At 44.8% G+C, this 24,225-nt stretch overlaps 1 protein-coding gene across 2 annotated transcripts in view; it reads left to right on the plus strand.

Annotated features, from left to right (window-relative positions):
* Positions 1 to 11,331, plus strand: part of LOC110492210 (plexin-A1) — a 306,350-nt gene extending 295,019 nt beyond the window's left edge. For both annotated transcript variants that reach the window (XM_036947176.2, XM_036947177.2), the window contains exons 24-32: positions 711 to 857; positions 1,065 to 1,224; positions 1,338 to 1,441; positions 1,560 to 1,656; positions 4,159 to 4,349; positions 4,971 to 5,140; positions 5,249 to 5,461; positions 5,717 to 5,867; positions 7,537 to 11,331. In XM_036947176.2, coding sequence (XP_036803071.1) covers positions 711 to 857; positions 1,065 to 1,224; positions 1,338 to 1,441; positions 1,560 to 1,656; positions 4,159 to 4,349; positions 4,971 to 5,140; positions 5,249 to 5,461; positions 5,717 to 5,867; positions 7,537 to 7,632 — 1,329 coding nt within the window. In that variant the 3' untranslated portion in view covers positions 7,633 to 11,331. The remainder of the gene's footprint in view (positions 1 to 710; positions 858 to 1,064; positions 1,225 to 1,337; positions 1,442 to 1,559; positions 1,657 to 4,158; positions 4,350 to 4,970; positions 5,141 to 5,248; positions 5,462 to 5,716; positions 5,868 to 7,536) is intronic.
* The last annotated feature ends 12,894 nt before the right edge of the window (positions 11,332 to 24,225 follow it).

The following is a 24,225-nucleotide window of genomic DNA, read 5'->3' on the forward strand; positions in this document are numbered from 1 at the left end:
GTGAGAAGATACAGGAAAATAGCATTGACTCATTGGCAACAAATCTCATGTTCATATGCATACCTGTTAAGATATACACTGAGTGTACAAAGCATTAGGAACACCTGCTCTTTCCATGACATAGACTGGCCAGGTGAAAGCTATGATCCCTTATTGATGTCACCTGTTAAATCCACTTCAGTCAGTGTAGATGAAGTGGAGGAGACAGGTTAAAGAAGGATTTTTAAGCCTTGAGACATGGATTGTGTGTGTGTGCCATTCAGAGGGTGAATGGGCATTATAAAATATTTAAGTGCCTTTGAACAGGGTATAGTAGTAGGTGCCAGGCTCAACGGTTTGTGTCAAGAACTGCAACGCTGCTGGGTTTTTCACGCTCAACAGTTCACCATGTGTATCAAGAATGGTCCACCACCCAAGGGACATCCAGCCAACTTGACACAACTGTGGAAAGCATTGGAGTCAACATGGACCAGTATTCCTTTGGAATGCTTTTGACACCTTGTAGTCCATGCCCCAATGAATTGAGGCTGTTCAGAGGGCAATGGGGGGGGGTGCAACTCAATATTAGGAAGGTGTTCTTAATGTTTTGTCCACTCAGTATAGATGCACGTGGTTAAGCAATTGCATTGTTGAAGCAGAATCCTAAAGGCCACTGGTCCCAAGCTTCAGCCCATACCTGTCGCTGATGGTCTGTGTCCCTGTGTCTCCAGGAGTGTGCTGGGGAGCCTCTGTTCATGCTGTACTGTGCTATGAAGCAGCAGATGGAGAAGGGGCCTATAGACTCCATCACAGGAGAGGCGCGCTACTCACTCAGTGAGGACAAGCTCATCAGACAGCAGATTGACTACAAGACCCTGGTGAGTGCTGTCAAATATAAATATTTTATAGGACAATAAGGATATTTGATCAAATGTGTGATTTACCTTTGAGAAGGCAGTATAAGGTCGGTAGGATCTGTCGCTACCTCAGTGATCCTAATTAGTGCTTGAGAATGTGATTCAAATACCTGCAAATGACAACTTATTTAACTAAGCTGAACCTAATTCCCCTCCCTCCCCTGGCAGACTCTCCACTGTATGAACCCGGAGAATGAGAATGCCTCGGAGGTGACGGTGAAGGGGCTGAACTGTGACACCATCACCCAGGTGAAGGAGAAGCTGCTGGATGCAGTGTACAAGGGCAGCCCCTACTCCCAGAGACCCAAGGCTGGGGACATGGACCTGGGTAAGAACACCAGTGTTTAGTGACCGTGTGTGTTTGTGTTTACTGTGTGTCGGGGGGGGGGGGGGTGCACCTGCCTGCCTGTCTCCGGTCTCATCCTCATCTTCTCTTCACAGAGTGGCGTCAGGGCAGGATGGCCAGAATCATCCTTCAGGATGAGGATGTCACCACCAAGATCGATAACGACTGGAAACGCCTCAACACACTGGCCCACTATCAGGTGAGAGCAGAGGGCTGGGGTTGCCATGGTGTGGTTTTATCTATGCAAACAGACAGTGCATGGAGTGATTGACAGGACGATGTTTACAAGACAGCCCTTTGTTTTTCAATCCTTGTAGGTGACGGACGGCTCAGTGATCGCTCTGGTACCAAAGCAGAACTCAGCATACAACATATCCAACTCCTCTACCTTCACCAAGTCTCTCAGCAGATATGGTGAGTCTCTCTTTCTCCTTTCTTTTTCTCTCAATCTCTCTCTCAATCTCTGTCTTTCGCCCTCTGTATGACTTTGTTGATAGTAAGCTAGATTTGACTCAGCCTCTGTGAATAGAGAGAACCATAAATCCACCACTATCGAGCCTACGCCATTTCAGAGGTATTTCCACCATCTAGGAAATAACAGGCATTACATCAGACACCTCACTCCTCCTGCCAGAGACTGAAGACCAATAGCTAACACAGACACACCTCTGAACACAGCCTCAGCTGTGTACCACAACAGTGTAACCAGCTCTCTGGCAAAAGCCTGAGGGCTTTCACCTTTGTTGTTGTTTTCCCTTCTCTCTCTCTCCTCAAGTGTGTCTGTGTGTTAAGGGGTTACGATAGCAACGTTGACAGGCCAGTGAAAGCCAGGCTGGTTTGTTAGTCCACAGAGAGGATAGCCAAGCCCTGTCTGTTGTAAGAGCAGAGGTAAACATCCACCACTCTCCCCCAGAAGCCAAAGAACATGATTGTCATGAAATTTACAGGCACTCAAGCAGCAGTAGCAACAGCAGCAGCAGCAGTAGTAGTAGCAGGCTCATGATGAATGTCCAATAGAGGTAGGAGTACAGTAGTATTGTCTGCTGGTAGAGTGGCTACAGTGGAGAGAATGTTCTGGTGTGAACAAGCTGATACTGGGGGTTGACAAAGTCATTGGCACGGAGACCAGTCTTAGTCACACTGGTTCCGTTTTCCTTTAGTTTCATCACTGGTTTTAACACCTCCACTAAAAATACGTGTAGCAGGAGTTAGTCTCTGGTTCGCTGTTTAAATACCACAGGGCCCATATTTACAAAGTGTCTCCGAGTATGAATGCTGATCTAGGATCAGGTCCCCCCTGTTATCCATTATGATTTACAAGGCAAAACGTATTGCTACTCTGAGACACTTTGTGAATACAGGCCAAGATCTCTGTAGATTGAATTGGCTATATTCAGGTCAGTGCTCTTATGCCCCATAAGAGACAACAAACCAAGAAGCACTGACACACATTAGTTTAGCAGTGTCTCCAGCACCATCTCTCTGTGTCATTCAGTCTCTGAGCTTCACTTCCCTCATCCTCTCACCCTGAACGCCAGCGTGATCTCCCTGCGCTCAGACACTCAGAAGGCCCCAGTGTCACTCTATCATTCAGGCAGAATGAATTTCTTCCTCCGTCCTCTCATCCCTCCCTCCATACACCTGCATTCTGGCCACCCTACCTCCTCTCCATGCAGCGTCCCTCCCTCCCTTTCTGGCTGCCACTGCAGCAGGCTAGCTGATAAGGAACATGGCAGATGGGCATCTTTTTGGTCTCCCGTAATGAAGTTTGACACTCACACCATTAATAATGTAGCAGTGCATGGAGGCAGGCGGCCCCCGGGAGGACACGAGTGGGGGGAGACAGAAACTCACACAATGGAGCCTGTACAGCCTGACTCATACAGTACCACAGGAAGGGAGGATATTGCTATTGTGTATGGTTTTCTATTATATCCACCACTCTAACATTATGGGTCATTTGGGCTGGGGAGGGGAGGGGAGGGGAGGGGTGGGGTGGGGAGAGGAGGGGAGATTAGAAGAGAAGAGGAGAGGAGAGGAGAGATGGAGATGGAAGGGCTGGTGTAAAAACATGCTGAAGAAGATAAGACAGAAAGCAGATTCTCTATCCTATCTCCTCTCTTGGCCCTGGCACAATGAAGACGAGGCACGCCATTTTTCTTCCCCACTTTGCTAATTATTTATAGTCCGCCAATTGAGCGTAATGAGTTAGCCATCTCTCCTCGCTCCTTAGTTGAGGCCTAATCATTTTTCTCACCATCCATCCACCTCTCTGACGTACAAAAGGAGTTTTTACAATAGGAGAGGCTACAGGGATCTGTTGTCTTGCTCATTAAAATGTTCTCTCCATCTCTGAGGTCAGGTCCCAGTGGATTATGGGTTGTGACCTTGTGACAGACAGACTGATACTCTGCTCCTCACGCTGGCACAGTCTTTGTTCTGGCTGGATGACGGCCAGATATAGACAGCCCATAGAGCCATTCCTTCACCAGACTAAATATGTTTGTTTTCTCTTTTATGTTTGTATGCTATGCACAGCGCTTTGACCTGAAATGCGTGATTTTAACACCTGTGTCAGAGTTGGAAGTTCGCACAACACAATAGCACATGGAACCATCAACATTAAAACCAGTAGATAGTGATAGCTCTGACGTCATCTACGTATTCCTATAGAAAACTCTATAGAAACGTTCCATATTGCTGAATTGGGTTGTAATTTACATAGGCTTTCTAGGCAAGACCAGACCCTTTGGCACCGCTAAGTTGCTACGGAGTAGCCGACCAGCCGAGCTTGTGTCTTCACACTCCAGACCGGACACTGGGGGCCTGCATGAAACCAGGGAATCAGACTGGTGTTCTGTTCTGATGGCCTTGTCTTTGTCCTGATGTTCCTATCGCTCTCTTGCCTTCGTCCAGAGAGCATGTTGCGAACAGCCAGCAGTCCAGACAGTCTGCGCTCCCGCACTCCCATGATCACCCCTGACCTGGAGAGTGGTACCAAGCTGTGGCACCTGGTCAAGAACCACGACCACTCTGACCAGCGCGAGGGCGACCGCGGCAGCAAGATGGTCTCTGAGATCTATCTGACCCGTCTGCTCGCCACCAAGGTAAGATTACATAGACACCAGACCACACCTACATAAATAACAAGTACTGCTGATGTAGGTCAACTTTAACATCTGAATGTTGAGGAAGTCATTGTAATGCTCTCCATATGTCAAGAGTTTTTCCTGGGGGAACCATCTTCTTCGGTAGTCCCTTGATGTGCTTGTCACTGCTAAATGACTAAAATGTAAACAGCTCAGCCTCTATTGCAGTATTCTTCTGGGGTCCCTCAGCCAATTCCCTGTTAACGGGTCTGCCTGCCTGCCTGCCCCTCTCCTCTAGCTGCCTCAGAGCTCATTGTTTTGCTCCTAATTGTAGGGGGGGGGGGGGGGGGGGACATGGAAATGAGACGCTTTTTACAAGCCTATTTTGTGGTCAGAAAAGATAGATAAATATAAAGCGGGGGAAATAGCAGGAGACTAGTCATTTGTTGTGGGATGGAGTGTTTTGTGGCGCATGATTCAGAGAAGCGAATGGAATTCAAATAGCAAACATAGGTCTGTCTGGTAAGCTAGCTTGTCTCAGCACTTTGATCTTGGAAGAGCAGAATGTAGCGTCCTCTCCACAGCCACTCCCCCTTAATGGGGGAAATGAATCGCTCCTCTCATCCCTACTGTCCTCAGGGTACGTTGCAGAAGTTTGTGGACGACCTGTTTGAGACCATCTTCAGCACGGCCCACCGCGGCAGCGCCCTGCCTCTCGCCATCAAGTACATGTTTGACTTCCTGGACGAGCAGGCCGACAAACACTCCATATCAGACTCAGACGTACGGCACACCTGGAAGAGCAATTGGTGAGACACATTATAGGACAAATAGCAATGGTTTGCTTGGCTGTTTCTTCACTATGTGTGTATTTGGTTGATGGCATCCATCTTCTCATGATAACTCTCCCGTCCCAGTCTTCCTCTGCGGTTCTGGGTGAACGTGATCAAGAACCCTCAGTTTGTGTTTGACATCCATAAGAACAGCATCACAGACGCCTGTCTGTCTGTGGTGGCCCAGACCTTCATGGACTCCTGCTCCACGTCAGAACACAAGCTGGGCAAAGACTCGCCCTCCAACAAGCTGCTCTACGCCAAGGATATCCCCAACTACAAGAACTGGGTGGAGAGGTATGAATGACAGAGAGCTCAACTGCCTTCTAGTTTGTAAGATTGTCCATTTCAATGCTTCCATTTCCGAAAGACATAGTATGCACCCAGCGTTTTAACAGTTGGTGAAATTAGATTAGATGAAGGTTGTTGACAAGTACTTGATTGAGGCCTTGGCTTTTTCATCGCAGTCCTTCACATACACAACTAAAGAGGTGTCCTCTCCAGTCTAGGGCGCTAACCCCCTTCCCTCTCTGCTCCCCTCCTGTCCTGCAGGTACTACTCCGACATCTCCCGTATGCCGGCCATCAGTGACCAGGACATGAGTGCCTACCTGGCTGAACAGTCCCGGCTGCACCTCAGCCAGTTCAACAGCATGAGTGCCCTGCATGAGATCTACTCCTATATCGTCAAGTACAAAGATGAGGTGAGTCACCGGTATATTACGAAGATATTAATCGTAGACATTATAATAGTTTAATAGTATAGATATCTAATGTATTTTATAAATGTATATTAGTCACAGCATGACGAAATCAGAGTAGAATAGCCATTGGTTCTGTATGTTGACACAGGGGTGAGACCATTTGTATGTGCCTTCTAGTTTTCATGATGAATGGAATGTGGGCATTCTGATTCAATTAGAAGATAACTGAGTATACATCCATAAATGCATGCAGCTATTTAAGTAATTAAAGTACATATTATGGAACTAATGGACCACATTGGATTTATGTGTTTTATTCATTCTCCCATGTGCTATCCTTCCGGGGAGTTCATTAACACACTATATTCCATGTGCATTCATTTATTTCCCCACCAAAATAGACTGACTAATCATTCTTGAAACGTTGCTTATGCATTGAGGCAGAGCCAGTATAGTGTAGCTACTCCATGTAGGAGATGTGAATGAGACTGTACACTGAGTGCTAATTCTCAGAGAGCTGAGCAGAGCCTGGAAAGGGCTAAAGTCAGTGACTCACGGAGACTGGGCTGTGGAACTGGAGAGATAATGAGAAGCAGAAGCTCCCTCCACTCTATCCGCTCCATCCGCTCCCAGCCATTAGGACAGACAGCCAGCCAGCGAGGGAGGGAGGCAGTGCTAGGATAGCTACTGTACTGTACTCACTCTAAGAGAGTGTCTGCCGTGGCCTTCAAAAACACGTAAACAATGTCTGTCTGTCTGCTCAGACAATTCTTCCTACCTTGTTGGTTATAGTGCATTGAGTGTGTGCTGTGAGAGGTTCAGGCAGCCTCTCTGCTTGCCTTTTCAAAGGACATGTGGGGAGAGAGCATGGTGGTGGAAGTGAGGGGGGTATATTCAGTCATCTCCACTCAGCATCAGACCCTATCTCTACCCCCCCCCCCTCTCCCCTCATCTCTCAGCAGTGCTGGTTCCTGTGTCTGAGGCAACAGCTGCAGCTGCCTCTATTTAAGCAGCCGCTCCAATTCATTAAGGCTTATTATCCAGATGCAGGCGGCTGCAGGGTCCTCCTCTCGCCCCCCTCATCCGTCAAAGCAGCACTAACACGCGGGGCATTAGCAGGCCATTATGCATTCTCCTGCATGAGTCCCTAACATCTAGTACACAGCTACCTATCACTAATGGACCCACCAGCACCTCCTCCAGTTCCCATAATGCCATAGTACATACAGCTCCCCTCGCAGCTTCCATCGTCAACCGCCTGTTTCCTGAACATCTTCTTCTATGCAATGTCATGTAGTAGACATTCAACTTTCCATACAGAGGTAAACTATGGATGTCATTTTGCCTCTGTTTCCTCGTATATTTCGCCAACATTCATGAGTAAACAGCTGGATGGTGTTTGTAGGGAAACATTTCAACTGTTTGCATGCTTCTACATACAAGTCTTATAGCACACTCATGCCACCATCACAACACGTTTGCTTCAACAGCTGTTTAAAAACTGACAGATGTTCTGAGAGACTTTACACAGACTTACAGATTTTCTGATAGACTTTCTCTGTCGGTGGTCCACCCTGCTGATCTATTGACTAATCTCCCTCTCTCCTTCTCTTCTTTCTCCCTCTTTCCTCCCTTCTTTCTCCTTCTCTCCTCCCTTGTCTCTCCCCAGATCCTGTCTGCGCTGCAGAAGGACGAACAGTCTCGCAGGCAAAGACTGCGCAGTAAGCTGGAGCAGGTCATCGATACCATGGCCTTGGCCAGCTGAGGAACGGCCCGCCACTGAGGGTCGGAGAGGGTAGCAGCTAGGCCTTCTCTCACTGACCCCAGCTCCTAACCCCAACACAACGCGTAAGGACTGCAAGGACACAAGCAGTACACTGGAGACCCACCAGAGTTAGGCCTGGGCCCCGGCCCATCCAAACAACCCCTCATTTATAAACACTAAACGTCCGTCTGTCGCCCCGAGAAAGTGTCTTATCATCGCGGTCTTCATCACTGGTTTCAGTTTGTCTTCCGTGTTGATTATCTACCCACCTACAGGACAGGGACTGTGAAGCAGCTGGCTAAAGAAGCCAGGAGATACATATATATATATATATATATATATATAAGGGGAGCTATGGAGAAAGGACTTCATTTATAAAGGCCCCCCCCCATGGACGCTTCTGACGTGTCAGCAGTCTATCATCAGAGACTTCATCAACGTTCATGGACGGCAGTTTGATTTTCCGATCCATTTTATTTCTATTTGGTTGATTTAGTTGTTGGTCTTGTGTTTAACAACTGCCTACTCTCTCCGTTGGTGTGCCACTTGTGTTACTGCTGAATTTGCACAATTTACAAAAAAGCTACATCAAAAGAAGAGGATATAAATATAGATATATAGATATATAAATACAACTTCATTTTTAAAGAAAAACATGAAAATAGTCAATTTCCATTTTAATGTACAAAATACTTTGAAAGAAAAGGATTTGATATTTCAAAGACTGAACTATGAAACCTTGTCCTGTGCCATGTTTTATTTAAATGTTGTTGATAAAATGTGTTATGATTCAAATGTTGTCATGCCTAGTGACTGAAGGTGAGAGTAAAGTTTAAAAAAAAAAAATAATAAATTTAAATGACAAAAAAATTGTAGAAGCAAGTCAACAAATCGATAGGTCTTGGAGCCTTTCCTGTCCTGGGAGAACATTTGTTTTAATGGTACTGGAAATTACTCTTTTATTCCTGTATTTAATACAACCAGTGCTATTGTGGCTTTTAGAAAAACCAAAGGCTTGTTTTTTTGTTTTTTTGTACAACTCAGAGAAAAACAGCCTCCTGTGTTAGCCGACAACCTCACATTCACAGCACCTGAATGAGCAGCCCTCTTGGTTGTATCCTCCACCTTGCTCGCCTCTGTGCACAGGCTCCGGACCACAGCAAAGTTACATTACTTTTGTTCTGGGACCTCAAGGTTTTTTGGGAGGCAAGTAACATGGCTTAAAGTACTGTGATATTATGGACTCTGCTGTACCACAAAAGTCAGACTCCACAGAAGGATTCATTGGGCTTAGCACCATGTTAAATGTAGCAAAGGTTTAATTCACCCACTACCCTTTCAAAGCCTTCCTGAAGTTTTCCCACTGTCCCCTTCCCTCAGATAGATCACTGTTAGACTATCCTACAGACTGTCATGGCGGACACTGAGGTAGAGGTTTGCAGACAAAGATGAGAGGAGTTTTTAGCTAAAGCTTTGAGTGAAGAATAATCCCTCCTGATTTTAGCCCGTCGTGAGAGCAAGCATTGTCACTCCAGTGAATTCAACATTCAACAGTTCTATTTTATTGCAATTGAGAAGATGGTTTAATTTTTGTTTTTGGTGTGGTGAAAGTTGTGAGTTGTTTTCTTTGTACTCTGCAGAAAACAAACATTGGTTGTGCGAGCAGAGTAGACTCTCCCAGGGTTTCCCTCATGTTCTGTAGCGGCATCTGTGACGATCGTCATTCAAAAGAGAAAAGAGGACTTCTGAAGCACCAAGGAAGGTGAACATTCAGAATTCTCTTTTCTTCGTTTTTTAGTCTGCTGTGAAGATAAGAAAACGGCGACAAATATTTTGAAATGCAAACATCTGTGATGTGACAAGATAATGAAATGTAGCTGAATCTTTGTGTGTTTTCTAACTGCCAGGTGGTTTTTGTTTCCTCAGAAACCGGATACCTTTGTGAAATGTATTGTCTCCCTTTAATATGTTGCATCGATTCCCCTTCGGTCAATGTCCTCTGAGAGTAAAGGAGATACGGAGGAAAAACACACCAGATAAATGTTTGAGAAACCTCTGAAATATTTAGGTCAGTTCTCCGGTGAGAGCCGTGTGGATCACACAGGCTAGAGTTGTGATATATAACCTTGGGCCATCTGTCCATCCAGCTATCCTACATCAGGCTTCAGCAAAGATGGTGGGATTTAATGAAAATGAAAAGCATTTCCTCAGTTTATTTATTTATAATTGTTCAGTTTGAAATGGGAGCAGGTCTCAACAACACATGATATATTTGGTTAGACATTTCAGAAAAGATATGGATATTTTTTATTCATCTTAGTGTGCTGTAGGACTCTTCCATCCTTCTCTCTTGGTCATTCTCCAATATCAACTCCCTCTAGTCTCTACTCTCCATCTCAGTCCTGTCCTAGTGCTGGCAACTCAATAAAGGTGCTCCTATACGGTACACCCCACCCTTCCACCAATCCCTCCCTTCCCTCCCAACCGAACACAAAAGGCTGGACTGTATGTATGTATTGTACTCTTTACTTGATATCTGAGAGCAGGGCGTATGGAGTAGTTTATGAAATTCAACTTAAACAGGGTTATCTGCTGGTTACTGGTTTTTCCCATACCAAGAGAAGGCCTCTCGTAGTGCAGATTCAGCATTGACTTGACCACTTTTCTGTTTCTTCACCCTATTTATGATGATTTGTGATGGTTCTGCTCCGTCACTGTTCTTCTGTTAAGCATATTTTATTACCTGATTGTGCACATTAGCCTCCCTTATTTGTTTAGTGGATGGGAAAATGTTTGTGTGTGCTGCCTCCCTCCCGCCACACAAGCTAGGCTTTGATGACTGCGATTGTAAAACAGCTGGTGGCGTTACAAAGTCTCCAGGAGGTTCTCTTGCTTTGATGTCCTTTTGCTCCTCTGTTATTTACGTGGAAGATTTTTGGATGATCATGATCAGCATCTTGGCGGGATTATGGATTAATGTGGTAATCTGTAACGTTACTCTATAGAGTATCAAACAAGTTATATTGTAAGTACTGGGGCAGTTGGTCTCTCATGTTATGTTTTGTGTTGTTATTTCATTTTACTATGCCACTTGTTGTGTAAAGATGAAAAGAAAGGGGCTTCTCGACAGAACTGCTTTGAAGTAGTCTCTCCTTATCTTTTGTGGTTGTGTCTGTCTGCCATTGCGAGTTGGGTGGAAGACAGAAAGGAAAGCCAGAGGGAGCGATCCAGATGCTGTTTGATGAACACAGAGCTTTCACTTTGCACATAGTGCCTTGTCAGCTCCCCCTCCCCTTCCCACAACCCTGTATGACCCCTCCATTACCCACAATCCACCACCTGACCATGCCCACTCATAACACTGTCACAGGTTTCCCCCTTTGCCACTGAACAACTTCTATCCCTGTCCTCCTGATTCCCTCGTTTGGTTTGTTTTGGCATATTGGAAAGCAGTTCCTTTTTTCAAAGTAAAAGGATCAAACATAAAAAATATCTAGACACAGATTTAAGAGGAAATAGAAACTAAAGAGTTGTAATACTTTCTGAATTCTGATACCTTTTTAAGAGTTTCAGATTTGAAGCAACTGTGAAAGGTTGGCTGTTTCACGCTCGTGTAAATATTCTGCTCTTTCCTATTTTGCAGATTTATTACTTGTAAATAAACACGCATATAGGAGAGATTAAACTTTTTTTGCAAAATCTGTTGTCCGTCTTGTTTTTTTCTGTCTGGCTCTTATAAATTAGTTCAGCACCCAAGGAATTACAGGCAGGCATACACCTTGAAAGTACTATGGCGTTAGTTCATATGCGGCTCTAAAGCATTGCAGAATGCAACAGATTTCCTGCCTTTTTCTAGTTGTCCATCAGTGTGACAATGGTGATGTTTCTCTCTATCTCCTCCTTCAACTCAATGAGCCCATTTGTTCCTAGCACATGGCTACCTGCCTAATTCTATTGCACCCATAAACTCCCATCAACACCAGAATTACCCAATGATTACAAGTCCACTGAATCCTTAAATGACGCTGTCTGAAACAAATGTTCACTTAGCAGTAATGGTGTGATGTATTGTATCATACTGTTGAAATGATCAGATCGCTGTTTCTTTTCCCGGTGCTGTATCATGTACAGTATTGTAGTATCATTCCGTTCTCTCTTTCCAGAACTCTCAACGCATCACCTGGCCTTTACGAATCTCTCTCGCTCTTCCTCGCTCGCGCTCTCATTCAAATCACATTGTGTTTGTCACATGCGCCGAATACAACCTTACAGTGAAATGCTTACTTACAAGCCCTTAACCAACAACGCTATAAGTTAAGAAAAAAAAGTGTTAAGTAAAAATAGATAAGTAAAAAATATAAATATAAAAGTAACAAATAAGCAGCAGTAAAATAACAATAGAGGTAATATGTACATGTAGGTAGAGTTAAAGTGACTATGCATAGATGTTAGGAATCCCTTTGGCCCGGCAGTCTAGGGGGGATGGTATCGAGACCCGTAACATAACTCATGCAAAGTGCAATAGTGACAGAGTAACGGTGAGAATGAAATAACCACAGACACCTAATATTACCGTCAAACACTCAGGGTTTATTTGAAAACACACGGTAACATGTGGGCGGCAGGAAAAGGGGCTGAGCTGGACCCAAGGAAAGAAACAAATATCCAAACATACCCCTACGCTAGACTAGCCTACTACTATACAGCTAACTAACTAACCAAACATACAGTGGGTGGTCCGCCCAGTTCTACCTAGTGTTCTTAGACAAAGTAGTCCTACGGGTAGTGTATGCCCATGGGCGACTTGTCTTGGTTCCCCCTTTTCCCACCAGCAACAAACACCATAACAAAATAACAACACTCACAGGTGGGGACAAAGTGACATGTAGGTAGGTACAAAAAAACAAAAGAGAGCTCAATAACGAGAGAGAGAGAGAGAGAGAGAGACAGAGAGACAGAGAGACAGAGAGACAGAGAGATTGAGAGACAGAGAGATTGAAACACAAAGAGATTGAAACACAAAGAGATTGAGCTCCTGAGAAAACAACTGACAGGGTTTTTAAACTAAGGGAAAGGGAATGTGATTGGGTAATGGAAACAGGAGGAGGTGTGTCTTCTGATTGATGACTGCATGGTGACTGATTGGGGAATGATGATTGCCACCTGTGAGGGGAGAAGGAGAGAAAATAAGTACACACACACAGGATACCTGTATCCGTAACACTCCCAACCTTAAAAGAACAACCCATGGGGTTTGCGACCACAGTATTACAAAACATGCCCACAAGGATGATCCACTCCACTCTTGTCCTGCTGCAGTAGAACAGCACCAGCACCTCTGGCACTAGCATCTACCTCAAGTTTAAATGGTCGCTCAAAATCCGGAGCAGCAAGTACAGGGGTAGTACATAAGAGTGCTTTAAAAGATTAAAAAGCTACCTGACAATCAGGGGTCCACTCAAACGATCTAGCCGGACTGAGCAAATCGGTCAATGGAGCGACTACCGCAGAGACATTTTTACAGAAACTATGGAGGTAGCCAACCATCCCTAAAAAGTTCTTACAGAAACTACGGTAGTAGCCAACCATCCCTAAAAAGTTCTTACAGAAACTACGGTAGTAGCCAACCATCCCTAAAAAGTTATTCCAGAAACTACGGTAGTAGCCAACCATCCCTAAAAAGTTATTCCAGAAACTACGGTAGTAGCCAACCATCCCTAAAAAGTTCTTACAGAAACTACGGTAGTAGCCAACCATCCCTAAAAAGTTCTTACAGAAACTACGGTAGTAGCCAACCATCCCTAAAAAGTTATTCCAGAAACTACGGTAGTAGCCAACCATCCCTAAAAAGTTCTTACAGAAACTACGGTAGGAGCCAACCATCCCTAAAAAGTTATTCCAGAAACTACGGTAGTAGCCAACCATCCCTAAAAAGTTATTCCAGAAACTACGGTAGTAGCCAACCATCCCTAAAAAGTTCTTACAGAAACTACGGTAGTAGCCAACCATCCCTAAAAAGTTCTTACAGAAACTACGGTAGTAGCCAACCATCCCTAAAAAGTTATTCCAGAAACTACGGTAGTAGCCAACCATCCCTAAAAAGTTATTCCAGAAACTACGGTAGTAGCCAACCATCCCTAAAAAGTTATTCCAGAAACTACGGTAGTAGCCAACCATCCCTAAAAAGTTATTCCAGAAACTACGGTAGTAGCCAACCATCCCTAAAAAGTTATTCCAGAAACTACGGTAGTAGCCAACCATCCCTAAAAAGTTATTCCAGAAACTACGGTAGTAGCCAACCATCCCTAAAAAGTTCTTACAGAAACTACGGTAGTAGCCAACCATCCCTAAAAAGTTATTCCAGAAACTACGGTAGTAGCCAACCATCCCTAAAAAGTTATTCCAGAAACTACGGTAGTAGCCAACCATCCCTAAAAAGTTATTCCAGAAACTACGGTAGTAGCCAATCATCCCTAAAAATTTCTTACAGAAACTACGGTAGTAGCCAACCATCCCTAAAAAGTTATTCCAGAAACTACGGTAGTAGCCAACCATCCCTAAAAAGTTATTCCAGAAACTACGGTAGTAGCCAACCATCCCTAAAAAGCGGCGTAGCTCTCGTCTGGTGGTAGGTGCGAGGAATGCAGTTATAGCCAAAACCTTGGCATCAACAGGGCACACCTGTCCATGGCCGACCTCTTTACCGAGATAGGTAACAGTATCCTTCCCAAACTCACACTTTGCCAAGTTCAGGGTTAGAGAAGCAGCTGCCAACCGTTCACATACTACCCTTAGAGAGTCAACATGATCTGACCACATAAATTACTAGATCATCAAGGTATTCCAACATTGATGTCATGTTCCAACACATTTGTACGAGTAGGAACATCATTAAAGAGACATGGAAAACTGTGTAGTAGCCTCACAATATCGTCGGCCTGTCTGTCCATTAAATGAACCAGACCTGACTGGATAGACAGCAACATTTCTGAGTTGGGCAATCTAACGCACTGCTGCTGAGTATTGCGCAACTCCAAACCATCTCCATCAACATCATCAATATGACAGTCCACTATCATAGCAGTAGAAGCAGAAGAGACAGTAGTACCTGCCACTGTTTTTGAACTATCTAACTGGGTGATGGGTCAGGTATGATATGCTTTCAACATGTTAATGTGGCACACACGAGATTGGCGTATTCTATCAGGAGTTTGAAGCACATAATCAGTTTCACTTAATTTCTTTTCAATGAAATAAGGACCAGAGAAACGAGCTGACAGTGAAGATCATGGAACAGACAATAACACCAGTACTTGGTCACCTGGCTGTAGTGGACGAGAAACAGCCTCTTTATCATATTGTCTTTTCATTCTCCTCTGTGAGGAAGACAGAGCTTCCTTTGCGAGAGCACAAGCTTGGTGTAGGCGCTCACGAAAACGACTAACGTAGTCCAACACATTCTCATCTCCTGTACACAACTCTTGGGACAAAAACTGTTCTTTAAGGACTTTCATTGGTCCTCTCACTGTGACCAAACACTAGTTCAGCTGGGCTGAACCCTTGGGACTCCTGTACAGTTTCACAAGCAGCAAACAAAACTAGAGGAACTCACTCATCCCAATCTTTCTCAGATTCCAAACAATATTTACGTAGCATAGACTTCAGTGTCTGATGTCAACTTTAAAGCACACCCTGAGACTCTGGGTGATATGCACTTGCCACACGGTGCGTAATTGACAAGGATTGGTACCTTGATCACTTTGTACCACCTTAGGTAACCCAAATGTCGTGAAGAATTTAATTAAGGCTTTACTCACTACCGGGGCTGTAATCCTTCTCAGAGGAATGGCCTCGGGGTATCTTGTTGCCATACACATAATCGTTAACAAAAACTGGTTACCCGATTTTGTCTTCGGTAACGGTCCAACACAATCAACCACCACATGTTCAAATGGTTCACCTATGACAGGTATGGGACAAAGAGGAGCGGGAGGAATAACCTGATTTGGTTTTCCTGTTATAATAATGTAAGGTGCCTCACTAGAACGAGTTGGGTGCAAGAGTCAGGAGCAGGAGAGCAATGAGGTCCAAATAGAAAATATTTATTTGGAAGTCCAAAACACAACAAAACTGGTCAGGAAACAAACCCAACGAGGGCACCCAACAAAACAGGAATTTGAAGTGACAACAGGAGGAAACACAATCTACTCCTAAAATAAATCACAACGGCACAAACGACCGTGAGAATAGCCTGTGGCGCAATCTAGCACACGCACCAAACAAACACAGAAATAATCCCGCACAAAATAACAGCAGGCAACGAGGTTAATAAACCCACAGAAATTAACTCAATAGAACACAGGTGTAAGAAACAGACAGAACCAAACTAAATAGAAAAATGGATCGGCGGTAGCTAGTAGGCCGGCGACGACGACCGTCGAGCACCTCCCGAACTGGAAGGAAGGAGGAAGTCGTGACAAATAAACAGAGTAGCACCAGCGTAAAAGAGGGGTCTGGGTAGCCCTTTGATTAGCTGTTCAGGAGTCTTATGGCTTGGGGATAGAAGCTGTTAAGAAGCCTTTTGGACCTAGATTTGATGCTCTGGTACCGCTTACCATGCGGTAGCAGAGAGAACAGTCTATGACTAGGGTGGCTGGAGTCTTTGACAATCTTTAGGGCCTTCCTCTGACCACCTGGGATAGAGGTCCTGGATGGCAGGACGCTTGGCCCCATTGATGTACTTGGCCATATGCACTACCCTCTGTAGTGACTTGCGGTCGGAGGCCGAACATTTGCGATACCAAGCAGTGATGCAACCAGTCAGGATGTTTTCGATGGTGCAGCTGTAGAACATTTTTAGGATCTGAGGACCCATGCCAAAAAGTCTTCCTCCAGTACGGGGTGAGTGATCGCTGTCCTGATATCTAGAAGCTCTTTTCGGTCAAAAGACACAAATATTATGTACAAAATAAGTTAACAAATAACGCAAAAAAACATACACAATAGCACAATTGATTACAGGATCGTAAACGGCAGTCATCTCCTTCTGCGCCATTCACTACAAAACTCCCTATGGAGGTGTAGGTATGTCACTTGTTGTCTTTGTGCTCTGTAATGTAATGTTGTAGTAGAGAGGCAGAGAGAGGTCCAGCTCTAAAGCTGTCCATTAGCAGGCCTGCTGGAAAGTGGTTCCTCCCCCCAGGGGCCTCAGGAGTTGACAAGCACACCGTTCGATCAAATTAAAAGCACATTACAATAACATAAAGAGGAGAGATTAAGCCCCTAGAAAAATACTGATTTGAATTATATAGCAGGCTGTCAGTTTGCTTGATGAAATTGACCTGCCTTTATTATTGTAAGTGCCTTTTTCAGGTGTTCTACCTGTGGGGTGATTTCAACTTCATCTATCACTGTTCCTCCCTGCATGTTTGACTTCAGATTTAGGGTAGTTTTACATGCAGGCGCACGGGTCTGGCTCTCCGGGCGCCCCGGTCTGGCTTTCCGGGCGTACAGGTCTGGCTCTCCGGGCGCCCCGGTCTGGCTTTCCGGGCGTACAGGTCTGGCTCTCCGGGCGCCCCGGTCTGGCTCTCCGGGCGCCCCGGTCTGGCTCTCCGTGGTCTCTAGTTTCCCGTGGTGATATCTTAACCATTGGGTCTTAACAGAGTAGAGGGTTTTGTTCTTCACAGGCCTTTCATTTTTCTCATTTTTTTTTCTCTTGCATTTAATTTGGACTCCCTGTCATTGTTTATTTCACAGCAGGTAGAGCCACGCCACCCCTCCCATGGCCAAAGGCATTCCATCTAGCTGCACTTTGACACTATCTCAGGGAGTCCCATTACCATGTTGTGAATTGTCCTTCTTGTTGAAAAATCCCTCTTTATTTTCTCTGTCTTTTGTGTCGCTAGAGATTTTCTGTCGATCCACCCTTTCACTTTAATGAACAAACATGGTCGTCCTGAGACCAGAGAATGAATGACTAAGTCACTTTGACTTTAGCAGTGATGTCGACACTTGGTGGATAGATTCAATTGTGATAAGGAGTCTTTTCTCCTCCGTCTGCAGCTCAGAAAGGATGCAGCTAGCGGACTAGTCTCAGAGGGGTTTAATACTGGCTCACAGAGAGGATGCAGCTAGTGGACTAGTCTCAGAGGGGTTTAATACTGGCTCACAGAGAGGATGCAGCTAGTGGACTAGTCTCAGAGGGGTTTAATACTGGCTCACAGAGAGTATGCAGCTAGTGGACTAGTCGCAGAGGGGTTTAATACTGGCTCACAGAGAGGATGCAGCTAGTGGACTAGTCTCAGATGGGTTTAATACTGGCTCACAGAGAGGATGCAGCTAGTGGACTAGTCTCAGAGGGCTTTAATACTGGCTCACAGAGAGGATGCAGCTAGAGGACTAGTCTCAGAGGGCTTTAATACTGGCTCACAGAGAGGATGCAGCTTGTGGACTAGTCTCAGAGGGGTTTAATACTGGCTCACAGAGAGGATGCAGCTAGTGGACTAGTCTCAGAGGGGTTTAATACTGGCTCACAGAGAAGCCTCCACCAGGTCTGTCTCATATACTGCAGCTCCCTTTATTGGTCCCAGTAAATGAAGATCAGCATGGGAAATAAGATGATACCAGTGGATCAGTGCAGAGAGCCAGTGTCAAGCTAGTGTTTTCAAAGCTGAATTAGCTCGGCTAATGCTAAAATGTGCCTCTTTGGGTGAGGTAATACTCAGTGAGGAAAGAGGCTTTGCACGTGTTCTGGTCACCTCTGAAGGCTAAGCTGCTCCTGAGGACTTACTGCAAGCAATCAGTAATTACCAGCTGCCTACAAAGTAAAGACCATTGCAGACTGCAGAACTGAGACTTTAGAATTCAGTGCTGGTTTCTTTCTCAGAAAAGGTTCCCCTGCCAGCTTTCTCTTCACCTTTGCTCTACTCAGCCCGACAGGTTATTCTCTCACTTTCTTCTTTCCCTTAACTGTCTGTTTCCGTCTTTGACTCTCTGCAGGATGGACAGATGCTGCAGAAGCTGATGGATGAGAATAAAACTGAGCAGACGGAAGCAGTCATTTTAGCGTCAGATCCCTCCGTCTCCCCCATGCCCTGTGTCTCCCTGCATGGAGGAGACAGCGTCAGATCCCTCCATCTCCCCCATGCCCCGTGTCTCTCTGCATGGAGCAGACAACGTTAGATCCCTTCTTCTCCCCCATGCCCTGTGTCTCCCTGCATGGAGGAGACAGCGTCAGATCCCTCCGTCTCCCCCATGCCCTGTGTCTCCCTGCATGGAGGAGACAGCGTCAGATCCCTCCATCTCCCCATGCCCCGTGTCTCCCTGCATGGAGGAGACAGCGTCAGATCCCTCCATCTCCCCCATGCCCCGTGTCTCTCTGCATGGAGCAGACAACGTTAGATCCCTTCTTCTCCCCCATGCCCTGTGTCTCCCTGCATGGAGCAGACAGTGTCAGAAGCAGTCTGGGTTTTAAGAGTGAGTGGCTGCCGGACCAACAGAGATGATTTTGCTGCCACAGACAAGGTCAGGCCACGGCGGAGCCGTAAGTGTCACTTCAATTAGCAGCCTCGCCGCTCACCTGTCGTCAGGAGGAAAGGACAGGTGTAGAGCAGGAGATTGAAGAGAGGTAATAAGGAAACCTCAGAAATAAACAGAACTTTACCTGACAAAAAATAATTTGAAACAAATGTTTTTGTTTGCTTTGGAGGGACGCTTTAGCACAGTATGCAGATAGAAAAAACACTCCTTTGAAACTTGATTTATCTGGGAACATAGCGGTGGTTGGCTCTGTTGTTGTGCCTTGACCAGGATCAGAGAGTTGTTTTTGGCAGTGATTACGAGGGTCATGGCGACAGAGAGACAATACCACAGAGGATGGATAAAGGCCCGGTGTTTCAAAGGGAATAGGTTGAATTATTCATTCAGGATCCCCATCCATTGATAATGTTTTACACATAAAGTCCATTAAGTTACAATATTGGAACAACGACGCAACGTCTCATTAATGGCAACTTAAATGACAGATACGAAAACAGACTGTTTCTTTTACTACTCTGTTTTTTTGTCGATATGTAACCTTGTGTCAATGTTTTTCTTAGTTGTTATCTCGCGAAGTTTTCAAAATAAATAACAAAGTTGTAAATTGCCAGAGGTTGAAATGACAGAGAGAGAGAGAGAAAAAGTATGTTTGCAATCTTTCAATTTATCTATGGAGGAATTAGCATGACGTTTCTTTATGCTGTCCAGAGATAAGCTAGGCAGTGCATTCTGGTCCTTCTAAAGCCAGGCTCCATCTTTGAAGGAACACTGGGCAGATAGAGATAGGGAATGTGTGTGTGTGTGTGTCTGATGTGCATGTCTGATGTGTGTGTCTGATGTGTGTGTGTGTGTGTGTAGTGTGTGTGTGTGCCTCCTTGCCATGTGTGTGAATATGGTGGCCAAGAGGGGGTCTGTATAAACCACAAACCAAAGCCAACCGAAGGTTTCAGCAGTGTGGAGGTTCGATGGCAGAGAGAAGTGATCTAGGAAGCAGCACGACTATTCTTACCACAGCAGTGGTCCAATGTCAACACGTGCTGATTGAAGTAATGCCAATTTCAATTATTCACCCCGAACATGTCAGCCTTGAAGTAGCCTACATCCTCTCAAGGTCACAACTTAGTTTGAATCCGCAACTCGACACCCCTCCTTCCAACATGCAGAGGAAGAGAAAGAAGGCTACTACGAAACCATTGCCATTTTGTTGATTCTACTCATTCAAGGGTTTTTCTTTATTTTTTTTACTATTTTCTACATTATAGAATAATAGTGATGACATCAAAACTATGAAATAACACATGGAATCATGTAGTAACCAAAAAAGTATATTTTATATTGTAGATTTATATTGTAGGTAACTCTGGGTCTTCCTTTCCTGTGGCTGTCCTCACGAGAGCCAGTTTCATCATCACTTGATGGTTTTTGCGACTGCACTTGAAGAAACGTTGAAAGTTCTTGAAATTTTCCGCATTGACTGACCTTCATGTCTTAAAGTAATGATGGACTGTTGTTTCTCTTTGCTTATTTGAGCTGTTCTTGCCATAACATGGACTTGGTCTTTTACCAAATAGGGCTCTCTTCTGTATACCACACTTTTTTGGTTACTACATGATTCCATATGTGTTATTTCATAGTTTTGATGTCTTCACTATTATTCTACAATGTAGAAAATAGCCAAAATAAAGAAAAACCCTCAGATGATTAGGTGTGTCCAAATTTTTGACTTGTACTGAATGTATATATCGCAATGAGAAAGAAACATTCCTGTTAACTAATAAAACTATGAGGAAAGCTAGTTGTGATAGGAGCTATAGATGTAGGCTAGGATATGAAAGGGGGAGCGTGGACAGACAGACAGGTGAACGAGTGTAGTCGGAGGAGATATTCAGTTCATAGCACTGTCTGTGCTTTTTCTGCAGTGCCTGCTCTAGCAAACTGACACTGCAACCTCCATGCATTTTTCATGAACTGTGTTGCTTTACAAGTCCTTCTCTCTCTCTCTTCTCTCTCTCTCACTCTCACTCTCAATCTCAATCTCTTTCTCTCCCTCTCTTTCCTCTACCCCTCACCTACCAACACACACATACTCACACTTTCTTTTACTCCCATCTGAGCCATCTCCGAGACCCTCAAAAACCATCAGTCTCAACAATTCACTTACTAATGCAGAATGGCATTTCATTTTAAAGAAGAGAGGGAGAGTGGGAGAGAGATTGAAAGAGAGCAAAGTAGGGAGAAAATGAGGGTGAATGAGTTCTTATCCACCATGGCTTGTCATGTCCACTTTACCAACTCTGGTCACAGTTACTTGTAAAATAGGGGAAACCAATCAGTTCAATTCATTCTGTTTACGGTTGTTAATATGGTTGAAACAAGCTCCCATATAATGAGATTCATGAGATTCATGTGAATGATGTGTAGTATTCTGTAATATTCTTTAATGCTTGCTGGGTCTCTCTATGCACCACTGCACTCATATGATCACTTGTTGGTGTTTAGCCTTAATGATTGACTTTAAAAGCCTTGTTAAGTTATGTATTATTATTATGTTGTGTTTGGGTAAAAATTGTGTTTGTGTATGTTAAACCAACTGTCTATTAGAAGCTATTTCATTTTAGGGAAACAATTTAGTTTTATTTGAAAGAAGCTGAGTCCCTTCACACTGTCTGTCCTACAGGTGCAGTGGGAGGCTGTGTTGCTATGTCGCAGACAGTAGTATCCTTCAGACTGTTGTTTTGCATCTATCTCACTTCCAGGGGGCCTGTCCCTCATCGACGGCCTCCCCTCCACATCATTCAGGTCACGTCTTCTCTATTACTGCCTCTGATCTCAGGTCATCCACCGCTGGTGCCATTAGTCACGTTTCATTTCTCCCTGTTTGCCTACCTCTGATCTGGGGTCAGTGGCTGCTGGCGTTTTTTACATACCATCAATTTCCCCCTACCTGACCCAGCGCTTATCTCCAGTCATTCTGGTTGTGCTCCTCACCTCTCATTTCCCCCCCATGCAGTACTGATCCCAGCGCAGGTCACTGCCTGGATCCTACTGCTGCTTCTATTACTCATTATTCTATTCTGCTTCTTTGGTTCTGTCTTCTGCCACTAATCCCTGGGGAATAGTGGCTAGCTGGGTGTATCACTCACTACGCTGTTACGCTCTACCATTGTCTTCTGTTGTGCTTGTACTAGTTGGGTAATTGTGTTTCTCTACATAGATTTTATGTCAATGTTTTTGGTTGGTTTATTTTGTTGCATTTGAAGTAGCTGCTTACTGATTGGCTAATAAATCTTTGGTCCTTCGTACTCTGGTTAAACTAAATACTCATAGCATCAAATATGCAGGTGTCTTGGTCCACACCTATTGGAGGTTTGCTGCAGTCAATAAATATCAACGCAAACCCCTGGAAATATGAGCTCTGTATAATTGTAATCAGGGTCTAAATCTATGCTGTAGAATATCATGGGAGGCTAACTAGAGTATATCTGCAGATCTAGCACCAAGCCTAATATTTTACTTATTAGACTCCTTAGAAATGGCATGGTGTGAGTAGTCTAGACAAGAAAATCTAGTAATGTATTGACTACATTTTAAAATATAACTTATTTGTCGATCTGAATTAATAAGCAAATATAAATACTTTTTGTGCAGGTTCATTTGAATGCACTTTTTTTCTTCCATTATAATGCAATATTGATTAATGCTTGACTCTCTGACTGACTTTATGGCTTCATGCTTTACTCTGAAACCCCTTGGTGTGCCTAACCCTAACGCAGGACACCCCACACACAGTGCTACCAAAATGCAAACCACAACACTGTGTCACAAAACTTTAAGAATTCTCTCAGGTAGGAACCTTTGTTGTAGTGTGTAGGCTATTCGTTTGTGGAGAGAGAAATGAAAGAATGAAAGAAGCATACAGATGAATAATGAAATAAAGGCTGCCTCTGTTCTGTTGTGTTGTTTGGAGGCTGTGGGCCAGCCAGGCTATAATAACCCACTTTCTCCCTTCAGCCCCTGCCTCAGCCATAGCCAGCCATACAGACCTGGGTTCAAATACTATTTGAAATCTTTCAAATAACTTTAGTGTTTGCTTTAGTCTGCATACCTTGAATGCCAAACGGTTTGCAGTCTTGCGACTATTCTATTTGTTTTATTGCGCCAGGCAAGCTCATATAGTATTTAAAACCAGATCTGCAACCACAACCACAGCCTCAGCCCAGTGTCAGCAGCACTCTGACTGCAACATACCGCAACTCTTTGCTTCCCTCTAATTAGTCCCAAGGCAGGTTCACAGAGGAGAGAGGGGGCAGAGGGGGAGAGAGGGGATAGAGATGGGGAGAGAGAGAGAGAGAGAGAGAGAGAGAAGGGTTGAGAGAGGGAAGTGAGGGTAGAGAGAGAGGGAGAAAGTCAATGTGCCTAGCCCTAGTTGTTAACAGAGAGAGAGGGAGAAAGTCAATGTGCCTAGCCCTAGTTGTGGACAGAGAGAGGGAGAAAGTCAATGTGCCGAGCCCTAGTTATGGACAGAGAGAGGGAGAAAGTCAATGTGCCGAGCCCTAGTTATGGACAGAGAGAGGGAGAAAGTCAATGTGCCGAGCCCTAGTTATGGACAGAGAGAGGGAGAAAGTCAATGTGCCGAGCCCTAGTTATGGACAGAGAGAGGGAGAAAGTCAATGTGCCGAGCCCTAGTTATGGACAGAGAGAGGGAGAAAGTCAATGTGCCGAGCCCTAGTTATGGACAGAGAGAGGGAGAAAGTCAATGTGCCGAGCCCTAGTTATGGACAGAGAGAGGGAGAAAGTCAATGTGCCGAGCCCTAGTTATGGACAGAGAGAGGGAGAAAGTTAATGTGCCGAGCCCTAGTTATGGACAGAGAGAGGGAGAAAGTCAATGTGCCGAGCCCTAGTTATGGACAGAGAGAGGGAGAAAGTCAATGTGCCGAGCCCTAGTTATGGACAGAGAGAGGGAGAAAGTCAATGTGCCGAGCCCTAGTTATGGACAGAGAGAGGGAGAAAGTCAATGTGCCGAGCCCTAGTTATGGACAGAGAGAGGGAGAAAGT

This window comes from Oncorhynchus mykiss, chromosome 16, assembly GCF_057628025.1.
Source record: "Oncorhynchus mykiss isolate SJ-2025 chromosome 16, ASM5762802v1, whole genome shotgun sequence".
Lineage (NCBI taxonomy): Eukaryota > Metazoa > Chordata > Actinopteri > Salmoniformes > Salmonidae > Oncorhynchus > Oncorhynchus mykiss.